This window comes from Crinia signifera, chromosome 8, assembly GCF_055691185.1.
Source record: "Crinia signifera chromosome 8, ASM5569118v1, whole genome shotgun sequence".
NCBI classification, from domain to species: Eukaryota; Metazoa; Chordata; class Amphibia; order Anura; family Myobatrachidae; genus Crinia; species Crinia signifera.
Window position 1 is genome coordinate 97,896,994 of NC_139224.1, and position 25,842 is coordinate 97,922,835.

At 46.6% G+C, this 25,842-nt stretch overlaps 1 protein-coding gene across 9 annotated transcripts in view; it reads right to left on the reverse strand.

Annotated features, from left to right (window-relative positions):
• Positions 1 to 25,842, reverse strand: part of CLCC1 (chloride channel CLIC like 1) — a 112,229-nt gene that overhangs the window by 72,951 nt on the left and 13,436 nt on the right. For 8 of the 9 annotated variants that reach the window (XR_014454424.1, XM_083156836.1, XM_083156841.1 and 5 more), the window contains exons 5-6: positions 12,904 to 13,125; positions 5,577 to 5,717 (exon numbers count right to left, since the gene is read on the reverse strand). Coding sequence is in view for 8 of the 9 variants with exons in the window: in XM_083156836.1 (XP_083012962.1) it covers positions 5,577 to 5,717; positions 12,904 to 13,125 (363 nt within the window). In the remaining variant the exon portion in view is untranslated. The remainder of the gene's footprint in view (positions 1 to 5,576; positions 5,718 to 12,903; positions 13,126 to 25,842) is intronic. The other variant, XM_083156843.1, reaches the window with a different exon arrangement.

The window sequence follows — 25,842 nt, forward strand, 5'->3', positions numbered from 1 at the left end:
ATACAATGGCATAAAAATAGGCAGGTAGCCTATACGGTACCACTACACAGTATTCTCCTGACCAGCAGAGATAGTGTTCGAGCCATACACCGTAAGCTGGTACTACGTATACCTTGCGGTGGCGTAGACATTTAGCCCATATGTACGGCTAACACAGCATACTTCTGTTTTATATTTTGCATTGTGGGAAGAAACCGGAGTGCCCGGAGTAAACCCACTAAAACACGGAGAGAACGTACAAACTCCGCACAGTTAGGATCATAGTGGGAATTGAACCCACGACCCGAGCTGTGAAGAAGTAATGCCAACCATCACACCATCCGTGCTGCCTATAGCAATGCCATAGGCAGGCAGCTTTTCTGACAGGCAGTGATAGTGTTACACAGTACACAGCCAGCTTGTAATAGACATACAATGCAGTGATATAGACAGGTGCAGTGTACAAAGCAGTGATATAGACATGCACTTATGGTACAGACAACACAGTATGCGTCTGATAGGCAGATAAACTCTGCACAGTTAGGGTCATGTTGGGAATCAAACCCATGACCTCTGCACTGGGATGCAGCAATGCCAACCATTACACCATACGTTCTGTCCTTTATGCTTCTGACAGGCAGTGATGGTGTTACACCAGTGGTCGCCAACCCGTCGCTCACGAGCTACCGGTAGCTCGCCTGAGCGAAACGGGTGGCTCGACCACTGCTGCTTGCCCGGTCCGCCCGCCCGCTGTTGCCGCTGGCTTGCGGCGCTATAGCCGCCGCTATAGCCACCGCCTTGCCCCGCTACAGCCGCCGTCACCTTCCCCCCCTGTAGTCCTCCATGTTACGGGGACCAGAGGAGACAGCAGGCGCTAGAAGTCATATTTGACCTCTAGCGTCTGACAGGGAGCACCGCGCTAAGCGCTCCCGGCACTTCCCGGTAACGCTGCAGCAGCGCAGCTCTGTGTTCCCAGTCATAGGCTAGAAGTCAAATATGACTTCTAGCATGGTGTGGGGGGAAGAACGGACGGACTCCAATTGCCAGCAGGGTGATGATGGAGCTGAGCTCCGAACGCACCAGCAGCCAGCAGCAATGACTAATTTATTATGCCCATGTGAAGACGGGCATAGTGGAGGGGGCAAGCAGTGACCCCCTTGTCAATGAGCATTAAACCCTGGCAACAAAAATTAACCCCTGACAGCAAGCAGGTAATTTACATTTTTTTTATTAGAAGCCTTACTGTGGGACATTGTGTGCAATATGTGTAATGGGCATCATTTGCGTGGCACATGTTTAATGAGCATCAAGGTGTGGGGCATATGTATAATGGTGCATCACGGTGTGTGGCATATGTATAATGGTGCATCACGGTGTGTGGCATATGTATAATGGAGTATCACGGTGTGGCATATGTATAACGGTGCATCACGGTGTGGGGCATTTGTATAACGGAGTATCACGTTGTTGGGCATATGTATAATGGGCATCGTGTGTGTGTGTGTGTGTGTGTGTGTGTAAAAAATGGGGGATGTAGCCTCGCAGGAGTTCCACGGTAGTAGCTGAACCTTCTAATTTTTGGCGCGTGCCTACAGCATGCACAGATGACACTTCTCCTCTGCCTCCAGTGTTGGGAGGTATGTTTTGGGGCATTGCAGTGTGTGGCATAATGTGTCAGGGGCATTACAGTTTGTGGCATTATGTGTAAAGGGCATTTTTTGTGATATTATGCAGATTTTTTAAATTTTTTTACTTTAGTAGCTCTTCGGGCGGTTTATTTTGTCGCGAGTAGCTCCTGGCCCAAAAAAGGTTGGAGACCACTGTGTTACACAGTACACAGCCAGCTTGTAATAGACATACAATGCAGTGATATGGACAGGTGCAGTGTACAAAGCAGTGATACTGTATAGACATGCACTTATGGTACAGACAACACACCATTACACCATCCGTTCTGTCCTTTATGCTTCTGACAGGCAGTGATGGTCAGTGAAACAATGTTTCAGTCAGAGTTCACACTCTGGTCAGCTATTTCAGCAGAGCTGTCTGTAACCTGACTCCTGTTTGAGGAGTTACAGGGGAGCCCAGGTGGCCTGGCAGTGAAGGAGTGGAACCCCAGACTGGCTGATAAGCTCTCTGTGTCCCTACATGTTAAGTCAGCATGACATAACCAGCAATCAGGGACGTGCAGTCAGGGGAGGCAGGGGAGGCAGAGCCTCCCCTGTCATTTATGTTTAATATAATAATACAATACAAAGAAAATACTTATGACACATATTTTGTGTCATAAGTATATGCTTTGTATTATTAGAATCATTTTTACTTTTTTATCAGCTAAGGAGGCACCAAGAGCGGTGCCTCCCGCTGTCCATATTAAAGTAAAAGACACAGGGGCGGGCGGTGGGCAGGGCTGACAACTGAGCTGTAAAAGCTCATTCAAAAAGTGTGTATAGGCGGCACCTATAGCGGTGCCTCGGTGACAGGGATGTGCTTTTCTGCCTATATGAAAGCACGCCCCTGTCACTGAGGCAGAAGTGATTGGGCACAGTGTCGCTGTCTCAGTGACAGGGGCGTGCTTTCATAAAGGCAGAAAGCGCGTCCCTGAACGATGGCACTTCTATAGGTAAGGTGCCGCTTATAGCCATAGGACAGTTTAGTTTTTAATGTTGGACGAGCCGTGCACCCGCTGCACAGCTCGTCTGCTGTCAGCTCGTCTGCTGACTTGAATTGCCGGGTGTGGGGGGGCGGAGCTGTGCCGCGCCGTTCAGCCGTCTGCTCCCCTTACTGTCCGGGTCTGTATTATGCTTCCTGCCCGGCGCTATTGCTCCATGTCGACGGGGACGCTGCGGTCACTGCTGCCAGGCTGCCTGCTGTTAACTGGCCAACAGGCACCGGCACCGTCTGCTCCCCTTACTGTCTGGGGTCTGTATTATGCTTCCTGCCCGGCGCTATTGCTCCATGTCGACGGGGACGCTGCGGTCACTGCTGCCTGCTGCCTCGACATCCATGTTAGCGGTGCCTGGGCTAAAAGGTAATTTGTGGAGGGTGGGGGCATATTGTAGGTGTTTATTTATGTTAAGGGACAGACGGGCATGTATGTTTGTATTGTTGTGACAGACAGGCATGTGTGTTTGTGTTAAGGGACAGACAGACATGTGTGTTTGTGTTGTTGTGACAGAGGTGTGTATCTGTATTTGTGTAAAGTGACAGGTGTGTGTTTGTGTAATGTGACAGGTCTGTGTGTTTTTTTTAAATTAAGTATATTGGCCCAATGTACTGGCCTCTGAGTTCACTGGCTGTGTGTGGTGCTGGCTGAACTCAGAGGTTCTTTTAAAGAGGCAGACATTTACAAGGCAAAACCATGCATTTTAAATGATTGCCCTTTTAAAAAAAAACCTCAGAGTTTGTCCGTCACCCCACACAGCGACTGAACTCAGAGGCTAGTACATTGGGCCAATACTGTATACTTCATTTAAAAATATACTTATTTTACACAAACACACAGAAACCGTACACACCTCTGTCACTTTACACAAATACACACCTCTGTCACAACACAAATACACAATTCTGTCCCTAAGAGGCTAGTTAGTACATTTGGCTGCATGTGGTTTTTTTTTTTAAGTGAAGAGGTATGTGGACAGACCCCATGGTGGCTTAGTGGAGCCAGCAACGATGGGTCTGTGGCAAGCGCTGGGTCCAGGTTGCTTCTGCGCCGACAGGCAGAATCTGCTCTGGCAGGTCTCCGCTGCTTATGCAGGGGGCAGTTACCGCACCGGCCTGTCAGCGCAGAAACATCCCGAACCCAATGCTTCCCACAGAGCCTGGCGGCACTGGCTCCACCAAGCCTGTGCCTCACCAACCACATATCTCACCGCACGTCACTGCCAGCAATACATATACAGCATAACACAAATTAAACTGACAGGCAGCTAAAGTGTTAAACAATGCCTACAAGGGCAATGCAATAATGGCACAAGGCTCCTGCTTGGAGCACAGTACTGTACAGTGTCCCGAAGGAGGGGTACAGGGGGGACTTGCCCAAGTGACCTGGCAGTAAAGGAGTGGAACTCCGGGTGGCTGTGAGCTCCCCCGTGTCCCTCCTCACATATCGCAGGCAGGCAGGAAGGGATCTCAGTGGCGGGAAATCTCTGTGTGATAAACACAGTTTCCTGCCTACTGTAGCCGGGTGGAAAGGCTGATGTGGGGGGAGCCTTCTCCCCCTGCTGACAAATGGCCCCCAGGGAGGTGTCCACATGCGGCGCCGGTAAAAATAGCGGGGATCCGGCACACACCGGGCGGCCCGGCATACCTGGCGCTGCTGCCCACAAACCGTTTCCCTGGTGGTCCAGCGGGAGCGAGTGGCAGACCAGTCGTCCGCTTGTCAGCGCAGTCGGCGGTCCCCCCCGCCGAACTGCTGCAGCCGCAATCGCGCGCGCTCCCAGCGAGGAGCGCGTTACCTTGTCAGGTTCCCGGCGTCCGGTGGCGGCTGTATGCTCCCCAGTGCCCGGGGGCCGCTGAGGGTCCCCACCCATGAGTGGCGATGCAGCTCCGGACCCGGGTGATGGAGCCAGCAGCACAGGGGTCTGTGCAGACCCCCAGTGCTTCTGCTCTGTCACTGACAGAGTCAGTGTAAAAGAAAAATGAAAAATAAAATATACAAATGAAGTTAGGCTGCTAAAATAGCAGCCCCTCTAGTAGGTGCATCTGGCTCCTGCCAGCACCTGAAAACACTGAGCTTCCTGGCCTGGAGGTGGGGTAGAGGAGGGGAGGAGCCCGGCTGCCTGGGAGGCAGTTCAAGTTTAACCTCTAGGGTGCTGGTGCTCTCCGATCTCCTTACTACCCACTGTAACCCTGTGGCCCCTGATGTCTCCCGAAGGAGAAATAAAAAAAAAAACATAGAAACAACAGAAGAGAGGCTGAATGTGGAATCTGAAGGACAGACTGAAGCTGGCCATACATCTGAAAGATCAGGTTCTGATCCAGATCCTGCCACGATTTCCCTTGAACTCCACGGCAGCTTCCCAGACACACAATAGATCTTACAGATGGAGATGCTTTCCTTCAGTCTGCCAGCTTCCCATATCGGAAAAACTGGCGCATGGTGAAGACAGGGACGCGCGAGTGTCTCACATGCTCGCGCGACACATTCCCATGGGCCCGATCTTGTTTTGCAATTTGTTTTAGGACCGGTTTAAATTATTTAGTGCAATAAGGCTTGACTGAGCTCTTATACCATGCAAAGGCAAGCAATAGATTTTATTTTTTAAAAGCTTAGTAAACTGCATACACGGTGAGAATTATAAATATATCTCCCAACTGTAAGCTGAATACAAACATAATAACTAAATAAAGTGAAGCCGTGTCTGGGCTGCACTTTGGTTGGAACATAACTAAACTAGAAGCTTTGGGAAATTGGGACCCTCTCAATCAGTCCTAATGGTTACAATTTTGGCAAATAAGAATAATGTTACATATTTCTGTTCAGTTCACAAAAAAAATGTAATTTTTGTACATACATCACAAAGTAGAATAGTATTTCTTTTCTAACACCCTTACAGTTTTTCAAATAAGACATCTCTCAATACAACACTCACCTTATATAAGTACATCCAGTTCCAGCCGATGCTGATAATAAAGCTCACAAAACAAAGCCTTTTTATCTGTGTAAACCATCCCACACGTGTCCACATTTCCGTAGCTATCACTGATACAATGCACAGGATACACAAACTTATCTGCAGAAGAACAAACATACAGGTTATACAGTAATAGGATATCTGATTGCATAGTTGACCTCCAACACGAGAGGAAGAACACCCACCTCTGCTAGGTATTGTGTGGTGCCATAGAGTAACTCGACAAACTTAACAGAAAATACAGTCCCCATTTCCTTTTTAATTTCCTCAGCAGTACATGAAATAATAAAACACTAATGCTTAACTAAACATTATTTAAAATAACTGAAGAATGTTCTGATCATCAGCAGAAGACATCACATCTAGAGATCATTCTGGTAAAAGTGTGAAGTGGTGGAAACCAGCATTGCAGACCATCTGGCTAGGCTGTGTAACTATGTGGCTGTGCCACCTCCTAGAATGTGCCGTTAGAATAATAGACACCCCACATCTGTTCATCATAAAAGCCTGTCAAATGACTTCCCTGACCAAGGAATATGTTTGTATTAAGCACATACCTGACTTGGTTCTCTGGAAATGACAAAAAGCTGATCAGTTTAACTAAATTCTTTTGTACTTCAAAGCATAACAGAAATTGCCCCAATAATATCCGGATGACGTTATAATTGGTTGGCTGTGGGCAGACAGGTGGGAGTCTAATCACATAATTTGCTATGACAAGTGGAGACTACCTTGTTATATCAGAGAAAGTCTCTTTACACAATATGGCATGTAATTCCCCACTAAACGGACAGAGGTTATTGCTGCCAGAAACAATGACTCAAAAGCCGGTTCCTGGTGCAAAAATCTGACCAGAATGGCAAAGGTCGAGGCTCTTTTAGAATCATTCACAAGCGCCAGCAAACCCTGAACCCTGAGTGTTTATTAATGTAGAGGAGACAGGCAAGGAAATGGACAATCCCAGCTGGAAGTTAAATAGAACCAATAGAGCAGTGGTGGCCAACCTGTGGCTCTTGAGCCTCATGAGGCTCTCCCCCTTGTAAAGTGCGGCTCCTGCTGCCTGCCACCCACCGTCTGTCCCAGTCCCCCCTGCTGCCGGTTCCCTGAATTCCTTCTCCTTCTGAGGGGAGGACAGCGCACATCGCGCATCTCTCCTATCCCTTACTGTGCATCCTTGTGACTGGGTCATCCGCCAATCAGAGCTCGCGGGCCAGCAGCCAATCAGGAGCCGGCCAGCGAGCTTTGATTGGTAGATGGCCCAGTCACAGGGAAGTGAAGGGGAGGAGACGCGCGGTGTGCTGTGCTCTCCTCCTATCGGTGACATGACAGGAGGACTGCAGGGGGACACCAGACTGTCCTCTCCCCGCCTGGCAGCAGCAGCAACAACGGTGAGTGCTGCTGCTGGGAAATTTGCACTGTGGGGCATAGCAGATTGTGGCACTGTGGGGGCATAGCAGTTTGTGGCACTGTGGGGGCATAGCAGTTTGTGGCACTGTGGGGGCATCCCAGCTTTTTGGCACTGTGGGGGCATACCCGGCACCGTGTGGTGCATACCTGGCACCGTGGGGGGCATATGTATATCTGGCACTATTGGGGGCATATGTATATAGGTCACTGCACTATTGGGGGCATAATTGTATCACACCCACCCAAGGGGTCAAAATAGAGTACGCCCCTTTTCTTGGCGCATGCGCCTTCGGCGCACGCATGATGTCGGCTCTTTAGCTTGACTACCGATATTTTTCGGCTCTTTACCTCTGACCGGTTGGCCACCCCTGCAATAGAGCATATATTCCTTCAGACCTGGTATCCCTATAGCAGGAATAGGGCAGAGCTACCTTGGGGGGTCCAAAAAATCACCATAAGATCTATCTGGAGAACGCAGACTTTCCCTTAGGTTCCACATGCCCTGCATGACTTTTGTAAGGCAATACGAGCACCAAACTATATATGTACAGTGTATTTTGTGAGTACAAGCCATTCTGGTTCTGAAAGACATGTCATGATCGGCCAACCTTGTATCATGCATCCAATTTTGGAGCTACATGAGACCCCTGTAAACCTGATGACATAATCCAAAGAAGCCAATCTCATTGAACATACCCAGGAGGCAGACAGTTGCTTGGACTGAAGCTGGTGTGACCGATATTGCATTTGGACTAGCTTTTACTCTGGTTAATTTACTCGTGTGTGTATGATTCTACATTCCCTTTCTACATCCCAGCTTGGGAGAAAGCTTTTTTCCATATTATAGATAAATCTCCATTTATGTATAGAGGACAACATCATTATATGACCTGTACTAGGTTAGGCAAGGGTTTCGCATTACTAATATATTGTTAAGATAAAGATAGTGTAACTCCCTATGCAGGGACATAAGAGCAAGCAGAACCTTGGTGAAGATCAGTGGATATGCTGAGAGACCAGTGTTCTCCACTTACATTTTTGGACGGTCCGTCCAGCAAGAGCCGCCCAGCCCTCGTAGTCCCCTGACACTTGGCACTCTCACCAATTAGATCTTGTTGATGGCGGACACTGATTCCAGATGGACAGCCTGATGGGCAGATCATGTGACTGACGGTCCAGCTATGCCAACGTTAGTGCCACATGATCTTTCAGGTGCCGGACGGCTCCCCGACAGTCGGGATTCCGACAGTCATTCGTCCGACGTCGGAATCCCGACTGCTCCCTCGTGGGGGTCCACGACCCCCATAGAGGGAGAATAAAATAGGTGGCGAGTGCAGCTCGCCACCGTGCCCGCAGCGTGGCAAGCCCGCAAGGGGCTTCATTGCGCTCCCCACGCTGTGCAGTCGGGATTCTGACGTCTGACTAATGACTGTCGGAATCCCGACTGTCGGGCTACTATATCACACCCGATCTTTCATAGGGGCAGACTGTCTGGAATCAGCGTCTGGCTGCAATAAGGTCTAATTGGTGAAAGTGCCGGGTATCAGGGTACGAGCTGCAAGGTCAGAGTAGGGTTGCGTCAGGGTGGTGGATGGTGATCGCTCCCCCCTAAATAAAAACCAGGATGTGCTGTCCAGGCGGGAAAAGTCACCTGACTGAGCAGCAGTGATCACAATGTCACTGTCTCTCTGTGTATACTCTGGGAGCTGTTTTTCAAATAAAAAAAAGTCTGGTGGCAGAAAGTTAGGGCAGCATCTGGGTGCTGCTTAGCATTTTGTGAGGGCATAATTTATTCTGGGTGCTGCTTATTCTGTGGTGCCAACTAGTGGGATCATTCTTTGGCAGGGCAGTAATTGTGCCTTTGACATAATAATTGAGTAGTATTTGGATGCCTAAAAGGATTTAAAACACTAAAGGTCAGGATTTAAACACTTAATTATTGAAAAAGCCCCCATCCGGCTACTTGTTGATGCCAGCCGGCTCGAAAAAAAATTCTGGGGAGAACACTGGAGATCAAATGGGAAACAAGTGAAGTGTAAAACAAAATATGAAAAATCAGGATACGGTCATTTGGTCTACAAGCATTGGGTTGACAGTCATTAGGTCGACATGCAGGAAGACCAACATAACTGAAAGTTGACATGACTGAAGGTCGTCAGGGTCATTAGGTCAACATGTGGAAGGTCGACATGGAGTTTTTCACATTTTTCTTGAGCCAACATGCGCCGACAGGTGGTATTTCATGCCCTACAATCCACTAGGGTGTGGTGGGAGAATAAAATAGTGTGCCAAGCGTAGCAAGGCACTGTGCCCGAAGCATGGCGAAGGCAGTGAGCCATGCAAGGGGACGTGGTGCTACGTTTTAGTGCCCATGTCGACTGGGTCGAAATTCGGGACAATAAAAATGTTTGTGTCGACCTAATGACCCCGTCTACCTTCCTGCATGTCGGCCAACATGCTGGAGACCTAATGTTCCATACCCAAAAAATCTATAATATGCAGCTGTAATACGAATGTAGCAAAATACATTATATAGATCTTTAGAAGCATTAATTCAACAGGGGAGCTTGGACAACACAATCTCACAGAAATAGGTCTACCAGACGTTTTGTACCACTTGCCGATGAGAACATGAACCCAATGACTGAGTGGTCATCATTCAGACCTTTGCATAAACGGATATCCTACCGCCCACAGTACTTTGTAATGATTAATGCAGCAAATATTGCTAAGTCTTCTACCCTGGCCCACCACCTTTATCCCTGAAGGGTAGGAATTGTGGCTTATAAATACTACTACCATATGGTCTAGAGCAGCGGTTCCCAACCGCTGTGCCGTGGCACACTAGTGTGCCGTCAGCGGTAGTCTGGTGTGCCGCGAGAACATGCGCTGCCCGGCTGCTAGCATTAGAGTACAGGGCCCAGGCAGCACCTGGCCTGTCACATTGCCCAGCGTATGCGACGTGGAGTGACTCAGCCATGCCAATGCTGTGCGCTGGAGCAAGAACTGCCTACAGAAGATGATTTCTGTAGCAGAGCTGGAGACAGGCTGCAGCGTGTGAAACCCGGCGCTGACGACAGAAAGTCCCGGCGCTGACGAGGGGAGTGGACCCGCCCGCAAAGCTGCAGGTATATAGCACCATGTATAATTAAGGCTGGTGTGTGGGGGAAACAAAGGGCAGCCTGTATTGTGGTCGTGGAGGGGAGAGGATCGGATTGGGGCTTTAACCCTTGCTCTCCGTCGCCACCCCACCTCTTATTTCTCTTCCCCGCTCTCTCTCTTCTCCTCCATATCTCTCCCCTGTCTCTTGCCTGCACTCTCCCCGACACCAGCACTGCATCCCGCCACTTAGCTGCAGATGATGAAATCCACTAATTATGGCATAATAATAATTGATGTGGTGGACAGTGTGAGGAATTTCCTGGGAGACAGAACAGTGTGTGAATTCCCTGTGGGAGGCATGGGGGAGGGGGGCAGTGTGTGGAATCACTGTGGGGCAGTGAGGGGCAATGTGTGAAATTACTTGGGGTGCCAATGTTTTTAACTACTGTGGATACAATTTGTATCACTATGTGGGCCATTGTGCTTGTATTACTCTGGGGGCCCCTATGTTTTATTACTGTGGGGGCTAGTGAGTGCATGCATGCTTGCTGTATTTTTTTCATTGGGGCCAATGTGTGTGTTGTTGTTTTTTTTATCCTGACTGTTGGCCTTAGCGATTTAAAAGTCGGGTCCGGTGTGCCTCGAGCTGAAAAAGGTTGAAAAACACTGGTCTAGAGTTTCTTTGGATTACGGTTAAGTAATGGTTTTTTAATCAACATTGTGGTAAATGATGGAATTTAAAACTGGTGATTTTCACCAAAAACAGGGTCTTGAAAAAAAAAAAAAAAGGACCGATCCGCTGACCACAGCTGAAACCATACCACACAAAGAAAGTAATCCCTAATGCATGATCTTAGTGCTTAGAGTGGAATTGTGGATTTGTAAATAATGAACAGCTAGGGCCTAAGCCAGGGCTGGGCAACACCGGCCCTCCAGATGTTGATAAACTACACATCCCAGCATGCCTTGCATCAGTTTCAGCATGGCCACATAGCAAAACTAATGCAAAGCATCATGGGATGTGTAGTTCATTAACATCTGGAGGGCCGGTGTTGCCCAGCCCTGGCCTAAGCTGTTGGCTAGAGTCCTTCTATATAAAACCTGATGAAGTTTCTTTTTGCCCAATGCCTGCTTAGACAAATAAGTAAAAAAAAAAAAAAAAAAAAGCTCTTCTAGGTTAAATACACTAATAGGGATTTAGGTACTTGTATAATATCTGGGCGCCCGATTTTTTCATTGTATTGCATCGCATTGCATGCAATATAGTGGCATACAATTCATGCAATGCGATTTTTCATTGTAAAGACCAGATTTTTAATTGTATAGTCACCCATGGGTGATTTCATACCCCCACTATCCAACTATGCATGGAGTTGACTTTATATAGTGTGGCGAGCGCAGCGAGCCACCGAGCCCGAAGCGTGGCGAGCCCTGTGAGAGGACGCAGAATACATGTAAAGTAATCTGCGTCCACTCGCCACACTATATAAAATCAGCTCCATGCGTAGTTGGATACTGTGGGTATGAAATCACCCATGGCTGACTATTCAATTAAAAATCGGGTCTTTACAATGAAAAATCGCATCGCATCGCATGCCTTAAGTAGTGGCATGCAATGAAAAAAAATCGGGCTCCCAGATAATACACAAGTACCGGGATTTATAATGAGTGGGACACAATGCTGATGTTCATAGAAATTGAACATTTTTTTTCTAATGCGCAAAAATCAATATAAAGCTCACATGATGCGCGATCGACGATATCTATGTAAAGAGTCGTCGTAGCAATTGAGATGCATGGCCTCACATGTATTAGTCAGTGACTGGGTGGTGGCTATGTAAAACCATGGAAATGGTCCATTTTAAGGGCATATTATGGAGTGCTGCAGATGTGACGCTTGACTGGTTGTGAACCCAGACTCAATCCCTCACATTGGAGGCTTACTTAGAAAACCTACAGCAAGCACAGGCTGGTGCAAGTTTCAATTGTGTATCCTATGCTTAAAACAGAAAATGTATAAAGTGGAATGGCTGCAACTGTAGCCAAACTGGGCATCCTAGCCCTTGCACAATCAGATGCATAGCTGTACACCAGAGGAAAGCCTGCATCAAAAGGTGCAGTAGCGTGCAATTCAGAAGCAGGCCTATATTACAGATAACTGTGGTTTCCTGTGGACAGGGCAGTTTCCCTTAGATTTATAGGGCCAAATGTAATAGGGTGAGAGTTTCAGAAAGTGAGAGATTTTGGGAGAGTTTTCCTTTTTTTTTTAAAGTGGCAATCATGTACACTGCAAAACCAGGTTGATTTTGCCATGTAAATGATTGCTGCTTTAAAAAAAATGGGAAAAACTCTCCCCAAATCTCTCACTTTCTGAAACTTTCACCCTATTTCACCCATAGTTTTTAAACTGGAGTTATTGCAACACATTTGCAATTGTATAAAGTGTTTTAACAATCAAAAGTCACCTCCAACCCATTTAAACTGGAATTGACAGATGCAAAGTAAAGTGAGGGGAGATCTATTGTGCTAATTAGTATCAGGTTTAGCACTTTTTTGCTCATTTCAGCTTGCCATTCCCATTCAATCGCGCACCAAAGGAGCAATAATTGAATAGCTCTGTTGGGCACAATCTGGTGGACCACTGACAGTTGAATTCCTCCACCCCAGTGAGTATGCAATGTTAACCCGTAGTTTATGCTACGTTCATATTAAACATGTAGTTTGTTTTTAAGTTCAGGGAAAATAAAAATAAAAGTCACTATCAACTATCCATTACCATGAAAGCGGTGAAAGCGTCTATACCGAAAGAGTCCTCAAATGTCCACTTCCATTCTTCCTCATTGTGATGCTTGAAGCGCACCAGAGTCTTGCTTAGAGCTTCATCAAGAGCACCCACACTCCAGTCATCATCGTCAAGGAACTTTTGGATCTCAGTAAGCATCTCCTTTGTCAGGACCACCTCCGCATCATAATGGACTTCTGGCTGGGAGAGATCTGGCTATGAAAAATAAGCACAAGTTATGTTTGCATGTTTGAGAATAGGCAAAATCAGACTAACAGAAGGATAGAAAAAAATTCTGTTGCACTGGGAAAATTCTATACATTCGCCAGACGATTTCAACTATCATCTAACAGAGGGTACACACGGTGAGATCTGCACTATTTTTCTATTCGATTTTGCTTATAGAAGCAAAATCGAATCGAAATCGAATGCACATCAAATGCTTTTAGCAGCATTCAATGCAGATTTGATCCCAGTGTGAGTTCACATTTAGTAGAAATCGATTTGAATGTCAGATCAAACCATGTGTACCCACTATAACAATCTTGTGTTAATCACAATGCTAGTTCAAGGAACTTATGGATCACAATAAGCATCTCCTAATAAGGACCACCTTAGCATCATAACAGACCTCTGGCTGGGAGAAATCTGGCTAAGTAAAATGAGCACATGTAATGTATGTTTAAATTAAGGGGGGTATTCAATTACCCGCCACTATTCCCGACGGGGGAAATAGTGGCAGGGCCCTATTCAATGCGGTCTTCCCTGACAGCATTGAACAGCGATCTCGCCAGAATGGGCCCGACTTTACAAGCAGTCGGGCCCTTTCTGCCGAGAACGGACGGGAATTGTCGAGAATTGTGGGAAATGTAATACATATGCCAAAAGTTTTGCCCGATCATCTAACAAACTCGCATTAATCACGATAGTAGAATTTCAATATACCACCAGCCTTCCTAAAAGAATTAAGGCTCTGACCCCTTAACTTCCTATTTGAAGTTCTATTGAGTTGGTCAGGACCAGTCGGTTGGGGCATTTCTTTTTCTTCCCCCTCATCTTCCTCCCTCTCCACCTATACTCCTTTCCCTCCCTTGCTTCTCTACTAATTCTACTTTTCTAGATTTTATTTTGATTTCTGTAGGATGTTGCTTTTCACTTAATTTTACTATTTTCCTAATATCTTTCCGTTCTCTTCTCTTCAACCTTATACAGTAATTACAAATAATAGTGATGCCTATGTATTATGTTCTTTTGAATCTGTTTAGGAACCTCTGCGTAGGTTCTTCATTGTGACTTTCACCCTTGTTTTTAAGGCATTTCACTAATAAAATGTATATTTAAAAATAAAATAAAAAGGTGGCCTGACTGTGAAGGAGAGAGGCTGCTTTCCAGGAGAGCTCCGACTGGGGACATCTAAAAACCCCTCCAAATCCCCTCCACACGTACCTGCGTGCACAATAGGTGCCGGTGGGCTCCCCCTCATCTCTGGGGAGCTTGCTGGGAAGCGCTGCGGAGTCGGGGGTCCCGTTTTCGGGTCCCTGCGGACTGCGGCCTAGCACCTGCAGAAGCCGGGACCTCGAGTTGCTGCCCGGTCCGCCGCTGGGCTCCCGCACGAAGTAGGCGCGACGTGACTACTACGGAGGCACCATCCAAACCTGAGTGACCCTCTGTGCGGTCCCCTGGCGCCAGCGGACCCCCGCAGGAGCCTGCATCGGCTCCGTTGACAAGGTAGGAGCAGCTCAGGCCCCCTTCTCCCCAGCCGGCGGCCATTTTGGAATCCGGAGACGCCGGAGCTGTGCCCCCTACCACCCCCCTGCATCACCCAGGGAGCTCACCTGGACCTCCTGAGGTGTGGGCGCTACCCACCCCAACCTCACAGGACCCCTAGCCCCATTAATCTGCCCCAGTCCACAGCTAAACGGGGCAAACAAAGAGCGGCGGCCATATTGGATGTGGCATCATCTGCACAGCCATCCACTCGCCTGCTCTCCCGGCTCCATCCAGGTCAGCCAGACTGGGCATAATAGTGAGAGGGTCAAGGCTGTCCTGCCCTCATAACTACGTGCTGCACCTGGCCTGTACACCCTCCCCAGGCACTGAAGAAGACAGGCGGCGGCCATATTGAGTGGGGCAGACGCAGCCCAGCACAGGCCAATGAAAACCCCTATATAAGGGGGATAATACCCACGCCCCAGGCCCACGTATTGCCGCCCCTGCCAATCCCATCCCCTCTGAACCCACTCCGCCTCCTTATAACCGAGCAACGCTTAAAGCCCGACCCCGCAGCATCGTGAGGAGACCCCACAGCTGAGAAACAACAGTCTCCCATCCTCCGGCTACTATCAAACTCCCCATCATCTGGGAAAGTGGATCCCCCTCCCCGTCAGCCTTGACAAAGAGACCACCCCCTTTTCCTCTTCAATTGAACTGTAGCGCCTCATGTCGACCTAAAGGCCCCTGCCCCGCTTCCCCTGGGTGCCCCTGACCATTCACCCCTACTTACCGAACCATACAACAACTGATCGAGGACCCGACTCCCTACAAGTCCCGGCCTTTTTAGATCCATTCATACTACTCTACCTGCCCGGGCCCCTCTCACATGCGGAGATCCACCGCTAAAACGCCCAAAAAAGGAGGATCTGACATCTCTCACCACTTCACTCGCTCCATCAAAGCAACTCCTCGGGAGGAGCCCAACTCCCCTACCCCAAAAGCCATGGATAAGAAGCAGCCCGCCTCACCTACCCCCTCCACCAAGGAGGACATCCTGGCTCTTCGATCCTTAATCACCGATCTTAAGGATTCGCTCGAGACTAAATTGGACAAGGCGATGGCCTCCATTAAATCAGACATTACCTCCCTTGCAGCCAGAACCTCCAAACTGGAAACTCGACAAGACGGCTTTCAAAAATCTCTGAACGACACAAGCAGAGACCTAAATCACATCATCTCTGAACTAACTGACCTTCGCTCTAAGAACGAAGATCTGGAAAACAGAGAGCGGAGAAACAACATCCGTATACGCAACATTCCTGAATCTATCCCGCAAGAGGCCCTAGAGCCCTACCTCCACAGACTCTTCTCCACCATATCCAAAGATATTGGTCCGAGAAAACTTCCTTTAGAGAGAGCGCACCGTGCGCTTAGACCAAAACCTCGCGATGGAGACCCACCCCGGGACGTGATCATCCGATTCCTAAGCTTTAAAGACAAAGAAATGGTCCTTTCAGCAACAAGAGGTCAGAGATCCACCACCTTTGAATCCTCTAGTCTCCAGTTTTATCAGGATCTGGCCCCTCTCACACTAGCAAAAAGAAGGGACTTTCGTGACCTCACAACAGCCCTCCGGGACAAAGGCATCCGCTACCGTTGGGGCTTCCCCTTCAAGCTAATTGTGGACCTGAACGGTAAGACTGTTCTAATCAGAGATATGCGGGAATGCAGGGATCTGCTCTCCCACCTTGAAGAATCTTCCTCCCTCCCAGAGGGCGGGTCACCATCTACCCACGAATGACTCGAACCCTTCAGCTAATACGGAATGACCCCCTTAGACTTTTACCTTTTTGTTTACCAGTTTGCTCCTCACATATTTGAGCACTAGTTAGGATTGTACTTCACTTCTCTAATGGTCATTCCAGATCGCTTGTTTCAGTTCAGGCCATGACACTGACTGTGTTTGAAGTTGCCTTGTTAGATTGTATGGGGGCTGGGCGGGGGACATGGGGCGGTTGGGAGAGCACCTTTGATCTTGTTGCCCGCAATTTACGAGAAAAACACACCCTACCCATCACTGCAGTACATATTTGACAGCAGATGGGCCCCTTCTCTCTGCCGCTCTCCCCCCCCCCCCGCCTCAGCACCCCTTTGATTTCTTTGACATCTGTATGTTTAATGTTTCAATTTAATGTTTCAATTTACTTGCTGATCTCCGCACCCAGGGGAATCGACAAGATACATTTACCTTCCACACACCCCCCCAACCCTCCTTCCTAGGGTGACGCCCCCTAAGGGTGGACCACCCCTTTGGACTCACCAGTCCTACCAACTGAGCACCTCCTCTTCTCTCCGAGGACTCGTTCTCAGCCTCGTCCTCCCTAACCTCCTATCACACCTAGCCCCCACCCCCTCCACAACGCTCTAGAGTAACGCTCACACTTATCCTCTTTAACACACACAGTATCTGTCCCTCCCCTCCGCCTTACCACCCCCCCTTCCCCCCTCCATCCTCTTTCTCCTCCCCACCTAGCAACCTAGGATGCCTCTCACAATAGCCTCAATGAACGCAAGGGGCCTAAACACCCCTCAAAAGCGTTCTCTCCTATTCCGCACCATTCGTACCCTTAACGCAGACGTCATCCTTCTGCAAGAGACACATTTCAGAGCACCTGGACACCCCACCCTCCAATCTAGACAATTCTCTACTGTGTACTACTCCTCCAGCTCGTCCAAACATAATGGTGTGGCCATCCTACTCCGCAACAGACTCCCCTTCTCAATGCACTCGGTGTTTAAAGACTCCGACGGCAGATATCTCATTGTCACTGGTCGACTGGGCCACATGGAGGTAACTTTTGCTAATATATACGCCCCCAACTCAGGCCAACAACGCTTCTTTAAAAAGTTCTTCACCACCTTGCAGAAAAAGAAAAGCGGTCATGTATTTCTAGGAGGAGACTTTAACTGCGTTCCTGACCCTGACTTAGATAAATCACCTCACCTCCCCTCCTCTAGATCCGACCCTCTGGCCCGGGCCCTTTTAAAGCATACCACAGAGACCGGTCTTGTCGAGACTTGGCGCTCCATGAATCCCTCCACCAGAGATTATACCTACTACTCCCCCTCCCATCACTCTCACTCGCGAATTGACCTGATATTTTGTGACCCCTCGACCTCCACCTCATTAATAAACTCCAGCATCATCCCCAGTACATGGTCTGACCATTGCTTTCTCACCTCTTCTTTCAACCTTTTGGAAACACCAATCCCCAAGCCCTCATGGCGCTTAAACGAGACCCTATTAAAGATCCCACACTTCCAAAACAAGATCAACGAGGCGTTGATAGACTACTTCTCTCTCAACTCCGCTGATCAAGACTGTACTCCTTTAGTCTGGGAAGCGCATAAGTCAGTAATCCGGGGCCACATCATTAGCTACGCCTCCCACAGAAACAGGGAACAGAAACAAAAATTTCAAAACCTACTAAACCAAGTCGCCCTCCTCGACTCGCAACATAAACGCTCCCCGACCGACTTTAACTACAAACAACTCTCCAAGGCCAAAGCCGCTCTCAATGCTATCCTCTCAGAAAAAATTGAGAAATCCCTACGCTGGACCAACCAGCGTTTCTATGAGAAGAGTAATAAAGCAGACTCTCTCATGGCCAATCAACTCAAAAGCCGTAAAGCCCGTTCCGCTATCCCGTCCCTTAAAAACCCCTCAGGTTCTCTGTGCTACCATCCCAACGATATTAATGACATCTTTAAGCAATACTATAACAATCTGTACAATTCCTCTACACCACCCTCTTCCACCCTCACGTCAATGTCCTCTCCCGAATACCTGACCTCATGCTCTCTCCCAGAACTTGACTCAGACACGTCTTCCAAACTCTGCTCCCCTATCTCCTCAGAAGAAATAAAAAACGCCCTCAAATCCCAAAAACCCTCCAAATCACCAGGTCCGGACGGGCTCCCTTTCTCATACTATAAAACATTCCAACAATCTTTACTCCCCCAACTCACTGCTACCTTCAATCGCATCCTAAATGGAGAATTCTTTCACCCAGACACTACGAGAGCGGTAATCACCGTCATACCAAAGCCAGGCAAAGACCCACAGCTGGTATCAAACTACCGCCCCATATCCCTCCTAAACACAGACCTAAAACTTTTTGCAAAAATACTAGCTAATAGACTCAATCCAATACTCCCCTCCCTCATTCACCCTGATCAAGTGGGCTTCGTACCAACTCGCCAAGCATTAGACAATACCAGAAGAACCATCAACTTGATCCACCACGCAAACGCCATTAAGCTCCCCACCCTGTTACTAGCCTTAGATGCAGAAAAGGCGTTTGACAGGGTATCATGGTCTTTTCTTTCCCACACACTCCAAAGATTTGGATTTCAAGGACAGTTCCTACAGGCCATACAAGCTCTTTATCACAACCCCTCTACTTCTGTCTCTGCTGCAGGCCTAACCTCTGCCCCATTCAGTGTTTCCAATGGAACCAGACAGGGCTGCCCATTATCCCCGCTTATTTTTGCACTAATTATAGAACCCCTTGCCAACCGCATTAGAATCAATCCTGATATTTCAGGTGTCACGATAGGCAACTCTAGCTACAAAATATCGCTTTTTGCTGATGACGTCCTCCTCACTCTCTCCAACCCCTCCATTTCCCTCCCCAATCTCTTTCAAGAACTATCCTTGTACGGCCATTTTTCGGGTTACAAGATTAACCATGACAAATCTGAAGCACTCCCCCTTCATATCCCCAGACCTGCGCTCGACCTCCTTCAAACTAACTTTGATTTCTCTTGGCGCAGGGACTATATAAAATATCTAGGAATCAACCTCACAAAATCCTACACTAACCTTTACAAATTCAACTTCCCCCCCCTCATCCAGTCCATCACACAAGATCTCGCTCGCTGGAGTAAACTCTTCATTTCCTGGATAGGCAGAATTAATGCTATAAAAATGTCTGTGCTCCCCAAACTCCTTTACCTATTCCAGACCCTCCCCATCAGCATCCCCACTAGGACCCTCAACACCCTACAAACCTCATGCTGTAAATTCATCTGGAATCACAAGAAACCACGCATTAAACGTAGCATACTTATCAAACCCCCCTCATCAGGAGGCCTGGGCCTCCCTCTCTTTTCCAAATACTATCAAGCTACCAGACTCAGCCAATTAGTTGCTTGGCACTCCCCCCCCGGCATGAAAAGATGGGTTGACATGGAGTCGGATCTTGCTATGACCCACTCCATCTCCCATCTCCCCTGGATTCCACGAAAACTTAGACCCACCCTAGCTCAACCTTCACCTACAATATCCCTCACGCTCTCTATATGGGACACCTTAGCCGACAAACTTTCCCTCACCTCCCATCCCTCTCCATTAACGCCGATTTGGCAACACCCTTCATTCCCTCCAGGCCAATCCCCCCACATGACCTCTACCTGGTCCAAGCTAGGAATAACACGACTTAAACATCTCCAAGACAGGAATACCCCCCTCTCTTTTGCGGACCTGAGTGAGAAACACCACATCCCCCACTCTCTTTTCTACCAATTCCTACAAATCAGAAGCTTCTTCTCTTCACTCCCTAAAACTGATACCCTCAGGGACCTTACTCCCATGGAGAAACTGTGCTCTTACAGACCTACGGACAGGGGCACTATATCTTATCTATACCACTACATTCTCTCACCAGATGGCCCACCTATAGAACCCCACGAAGCTGCTTGGGACTCGGACCTGGGGACCCCCCTAGGAGAAGACGCATGGAACGATATACGACTAGCCATTTCTAAGTGCTCCATTAGTGTAGCAATTAAAGAAACCGCGTACAAAATCTACACCCGTTGGTATCTCGTCCCGTCACGTATCCATGCCATATACTCATCCGCCCCCAACTCCTGTTGGCGACTCTGCGGCTGCGAAGGCACTTTTCTCCATATCTGGTGGACCTGTCCACATATTAAAACCTTCTGGAACATGGTTCAATCTGTCCTAGCCTCTGTTATCCCTGCCTGCCCCCCACTATCCCCCACAAATATGCTCCTGTGTGGCCCAGTCGACCAGTTACCCGCCCACACCAACAAACTAATTCTCCACATCACATCCGCAGCTAAACTCCTGATCGCTAGATCATGGAAAGATCCTAAAACTCCGTCTCACACAGAACTCTCAAACCGCATCTGGTTTGTTGCAAAAATGGAATACATTACCAGCCTACAAAACAACACTGTCGAGAAGTACCACAAAATCTGGGAACCCTGGTACTCACTCACTGGGTCCCCTCTCCCAGGACTGACCTAACCCCTCCCCTCAGCTATTCCCCCTTCTCCCTCCCCTCCCCACTTACGTAATCTCCCCTTTTTTTTTTACTCTCCTTCACCCCTCCCCCCCCTCCCTCTCCCGCCAATCTTAACTCTCCCTACTCTCAATCCACTAGACCCCAACCCACCTCCCTCAAAATAGGTTTGGTCATGTGATCTGTTACAATTTTATGTTTCTTGTATGTTGCTGGATGAGCAGCCTTATTCTTGTAACTCCAGAATTTTCTCTTAACTGCTCCACATGCTGTAAACTTTTATACTTTTCAATAAAACTATTTGAACAACAAAAAAAAAAAAAAAAAATCACAACGATAGTTCAGGTGTGCTACCACAAAAAACAAAGCAAAAAAAAAAGCAACAAACTAAAATTACATTTAAAATCCTTGTTAAAATTAACACGAAGTGGGATATTTCTTTTTTGAAGAACAATGATGCATTCTAGATCACAGGTTCTCAAAGTCGGTCCTCAGGACCCCACACAGTGCATGTTTTGCCAGAATCAAGTGAAATAATTAGCTCCACCTGTGTATCTTTTAAAATGTGTGTCAGCAATGAGTGCACCTATCGGGTGACCTAGAAAAGGTTAACTGTGTGGGGTCCTGAGAACCCCTGTTCTAGATAATTGCAGAAATTAAACATGACCTGCTGTAAATTAATGTGAGTGTACTGTACTTGTTTGTTGTAACAATATTAAGGTATTAATATGATTGTATGATATATCGGAGTACTACAGTTACTCAGACTCCGTATGCATCACGGGATACGGTCATTTGGTCTACAGCACGATGGTCAACAAGCATTAGGTCGACATGGATCAAGGTCCACATGGCTTTAGGTTGACAGGTCATTAGGTTGACACAAGCATTAGGTCGACATGGGGTTTTTGACTGTTTTTTGAGCCGACATGTTTTCCAGACAGGCGGTATTTTCTGCCCTACCATCCACAAGGGTGTGGTGGGTGAATAAAATAGTGTGCCGAGCGCAGTGAGCCATGTGATGGGAAGCGGTGCACTGTAACCAGTGTCCATGTCGACTGTGTTGACATTCGGGTAAAAAAAAAAACAGTAAAAAATCCCATGTGGACCTTTTGACTGTCGACTTAATGGTTGTCGACCAACTTGCTGTAAACCAAATGATCCCATTCCTGCATCACAATATCAGTCTACTGTGCCTAGGTTACTAAATACATAGTTAAAGATTTGACAGTTTTTAGTGGAAATTTTTCTTCACTAAAATCCATTACTGTATTATTAAATGTTTACCAAAAGATATTAAACTAAAACTAGACTAACATGACAAATGTTTAGAGTAAAATTAAATGCAAAACTAAATTAACCCTGCTAGACTGATTCAAAAAGGAGAAAGAAAGGGAAGAGGTCTATATATGGCGCACAAAGCTATTACTAGATTTCTTGAAAAAAAAAAAAAAAACATATATTTGGGCATGCAACAACACAACATTTATTTAGTTAATATAGAGAAATATCTACAAATGACATATGAAAATAAATAAAATAATTTTTTTTGGCCTATGGGTCTCTATTGTCTTACAGTAGGGGTACATTTACTAAGAAGTGATGTTGCCCATAGAAACCAAAACAGATTGTATCTACTGTTTTCTAGAAGATACTAAATAAAAAGGAAGTGGAATCTTATTGGCTGCTCTGGGCAAAATCCCACCTTAAAAAAATGTACCACATAGGGGGGTATTCAAATTGACTGTCGGGAACCTGGCCCATTTTTGGCCCGCTTGACAGCTTATCAGCAGGTGGGATTCAATGTCCCACCAGCCTATAAGCTAAAAGGGGGCATGTCTGAAAACGGCTGTGATTTCGACATTCCATTTTGGCAAAACGAGCCCTACTGCTTTTCAAGTCGGGTCCATTCTGTCGCTCTGCCTCTTCAATGCTTTCGGAAATCACAGAATTAAATAGGCGCCCACTGCTATTTCTCCTGTCATAAATAGGAGGGGATTGAATACCCCCCATAGTGTTTTAATATATTGACAACTATGTACTTTAGCAATATTAGGATATAGGGCTCCCGGCTTAATTACATCAGCATGTAATAGTGATTGTAGCTTATTTACACAAGAATATTATATATTGGTCTGGGTTGTTGCAGTTAACAGTACAGCTGTATTTCTTGGCTTGTTAATGTGAGAGTTATCCACAACAGTCCCTTACACAAGTTTTTATTGTTTTTTAGCCTGTTTAAGTATAATATTCAAAGCAGATTATAAGGAATGTGAAACATTTTATATGGTGGATTTGTGATAATAATCCTAATAAATGGGCTTTAGTTTCAGATTGTCTTATCCAGAGATACTTAGGGCCAGATGTATTAAGCTTCTAAATGTGTTAAAGTGGAGAGTGATAAACAGCCAGTCAATCAACTCCTACCTGCCATGTTATATGGTGGATTTGAAAAATGACAGTTAGGAGCTGATTGGTTGGCTGTTTATCACTCTCCACTTTATCACTTTTTGAAGCTTGATACATCTAGCCCTTACTCTTAAATGTACATACTGTATTAGCTCCAAGGCAAGGCTCTTATTAGACCTAGGGGGTGATGTAACAAAAAGTCCCAATCACAATGGTTCTATATTTAGTAACATTGTGTAAATTGCTGCTAAGCGTACGGCTTCATTTTCTGTCTTGCTACCATTCGGTGATTGTGAGTATATGGACATGTTGCATATAAAAGAGCTGGGATTAGCATGACCCAAAACTTATGACTTTCCCCATATTTCAGCTCACCGCCCTCAGAGTCTAAAAGCTGTTCATGCCCGAGAAACACATGAATTGCTCTTTTGGGCACTATCTGGTGTTGGCTATGGGTAAAAACTTGAATTCCCCTTATAAGAACTACCCACTTCAGTTCATTATATTTACACAATTAACTAGATTCAGTGTTTGTATAGTGTATTCTCATATAGTATACTATGGGGGGTATTCAATCTGTGCCAATATGTCCCCCCAGCATTGAAGCGGTCAGTTTCAGGGTTTTTTAAAGTCTAAGGGCGGTATTCAATGTTCAATGAGGCTGATTCGCCAGGTTTTTATGGCGATTTTGTGCTGTAAGGCGAATTTCTGAATAAAATGGTGAATCACCATATTCAATGACCAGATGGCAAATACATTTCAAGTTTTTTTCGCCATGATTCACCGAGTAGCAATCGCTATCTTTTTATGGTGAAGTGGAAGGTGAACTTTTAAAATAAAGTGTTTTGTTTTTTACAATTGGTGTCAAAAAATCTGGAATTTTATTCTGAGGAGGGGCATGCTATTTTTATTCATGTGCTGTAAGCACATGAATATATATTTAATTTAAAAAAAATTTTTTTTTTTTACACAGACCAGCCAGCAGGGGGCCGGAGCCGAGCCGCTCATTAGATATTCATATATTCACTTCACCCGATCATTACATATTCATGATCGGGTGTAGTGAATATACCCGGTCCCCTGCTGGCACCCCCGGGGGGCAGCCTGTGCTGCCTGGCACCCGGGGAGCCCACCTCCCCCCCACAAACATTCTGGGGCAGGCAGGGAGACTTCCATCTCCCTGCCTGCCACCGTCCTCAGGCTTCCTGCGGCGTCCGCCGCAGGAGCTCAAATTCGCCGGTCAGGGGCAGCGGCGACCAGTGGCGAATGTGCAGCGAATCCTAAACAGGATTCGCTGCACATTGCCAAAATCCCCATTGAATACCGCCCTAAATTGTTTTGTCGAAATGGCTGTGGATTATCCATGTCCATTTTCGACGATCCAAGGACTTTCCGACACTCAGAACATTGTATTGCGACTGCCGAGTTATTTTGAAATCTGGCGAAAATGGCCATGGTTCCGACAGTCGGAAATCCGGATATAATACCCACCACCCCTGCCTTTGAATATTAAGCTTTAAGAGGCTTTTAATAAAATATTGTGTAAGGGACTGTTGGGCATAATATTGAACACCTCACTTTTATTAAGAAGCAAAGAGATATTGCTGTACAACTTGCCATATTAAAATAAAATGCAAATTAGCTAAAGAGCACATAACTCAAAACTATATGTATTAGTGAGATATTACGTGTGTATGAGAATATAAAATATATGTAATTTTCGAATAGATGTGTACAGCTGCAAGTCCGGTCCAGTCTATCTGGTTACTCTTCGGTCCAGGGTTTTTGTAGATACAGAGGGAACAGGAGAAACAGTTTGCATTTGATAATTATTCTGTTGTTTATGGATTTGCACACAGATGCAATTGATTAAATGACATATTTTCTGCCTCTTACGTGCTCTCTACGATGGGCTACAGAACTGTTCATGGTGGAGAACCGCAGACTGGTTAAAAAAATGGAGTCAAAAATATATTTGGTCTATAGTGTAGTGAGGGCTTATTAGTTACAAGCAGAACTTTTTCGCATATATGGAGCACAGTGTGCATGGTTACTGTATTTTCTTCTACTTACAATACAATTTGGTTAACTGCATTATTTGGCAAACATCTATTCCCATGAACCATCGTTACAAAAAATGCAAGAAAACATTTATAAACTAAATCAAATCTAACAAGACCACTTATTGAAAAAGTCAATTAGCAGCAATTAATTACCACATGCTTATTCATCTGCCGGGTTTATTTAATTATAGTAAGACAGCAGGATGCAGTTAACACAGAGTTCTGTTCAGGCCTAAAGAGAGTCAAACAGAAATCTGCATTGAATGCTCTGATCCCGGGTGTTGCAGATCTGTTAACTAGTAGCTCCAGGAAGTTTTACTGGATTCTATCGGCTAACACGCGGTACCATGTACTTTACAACACCAGGAAACGGGGCTGTAATTTAATAGCTCCGGGAATAAAAGCCAGAAGCTACC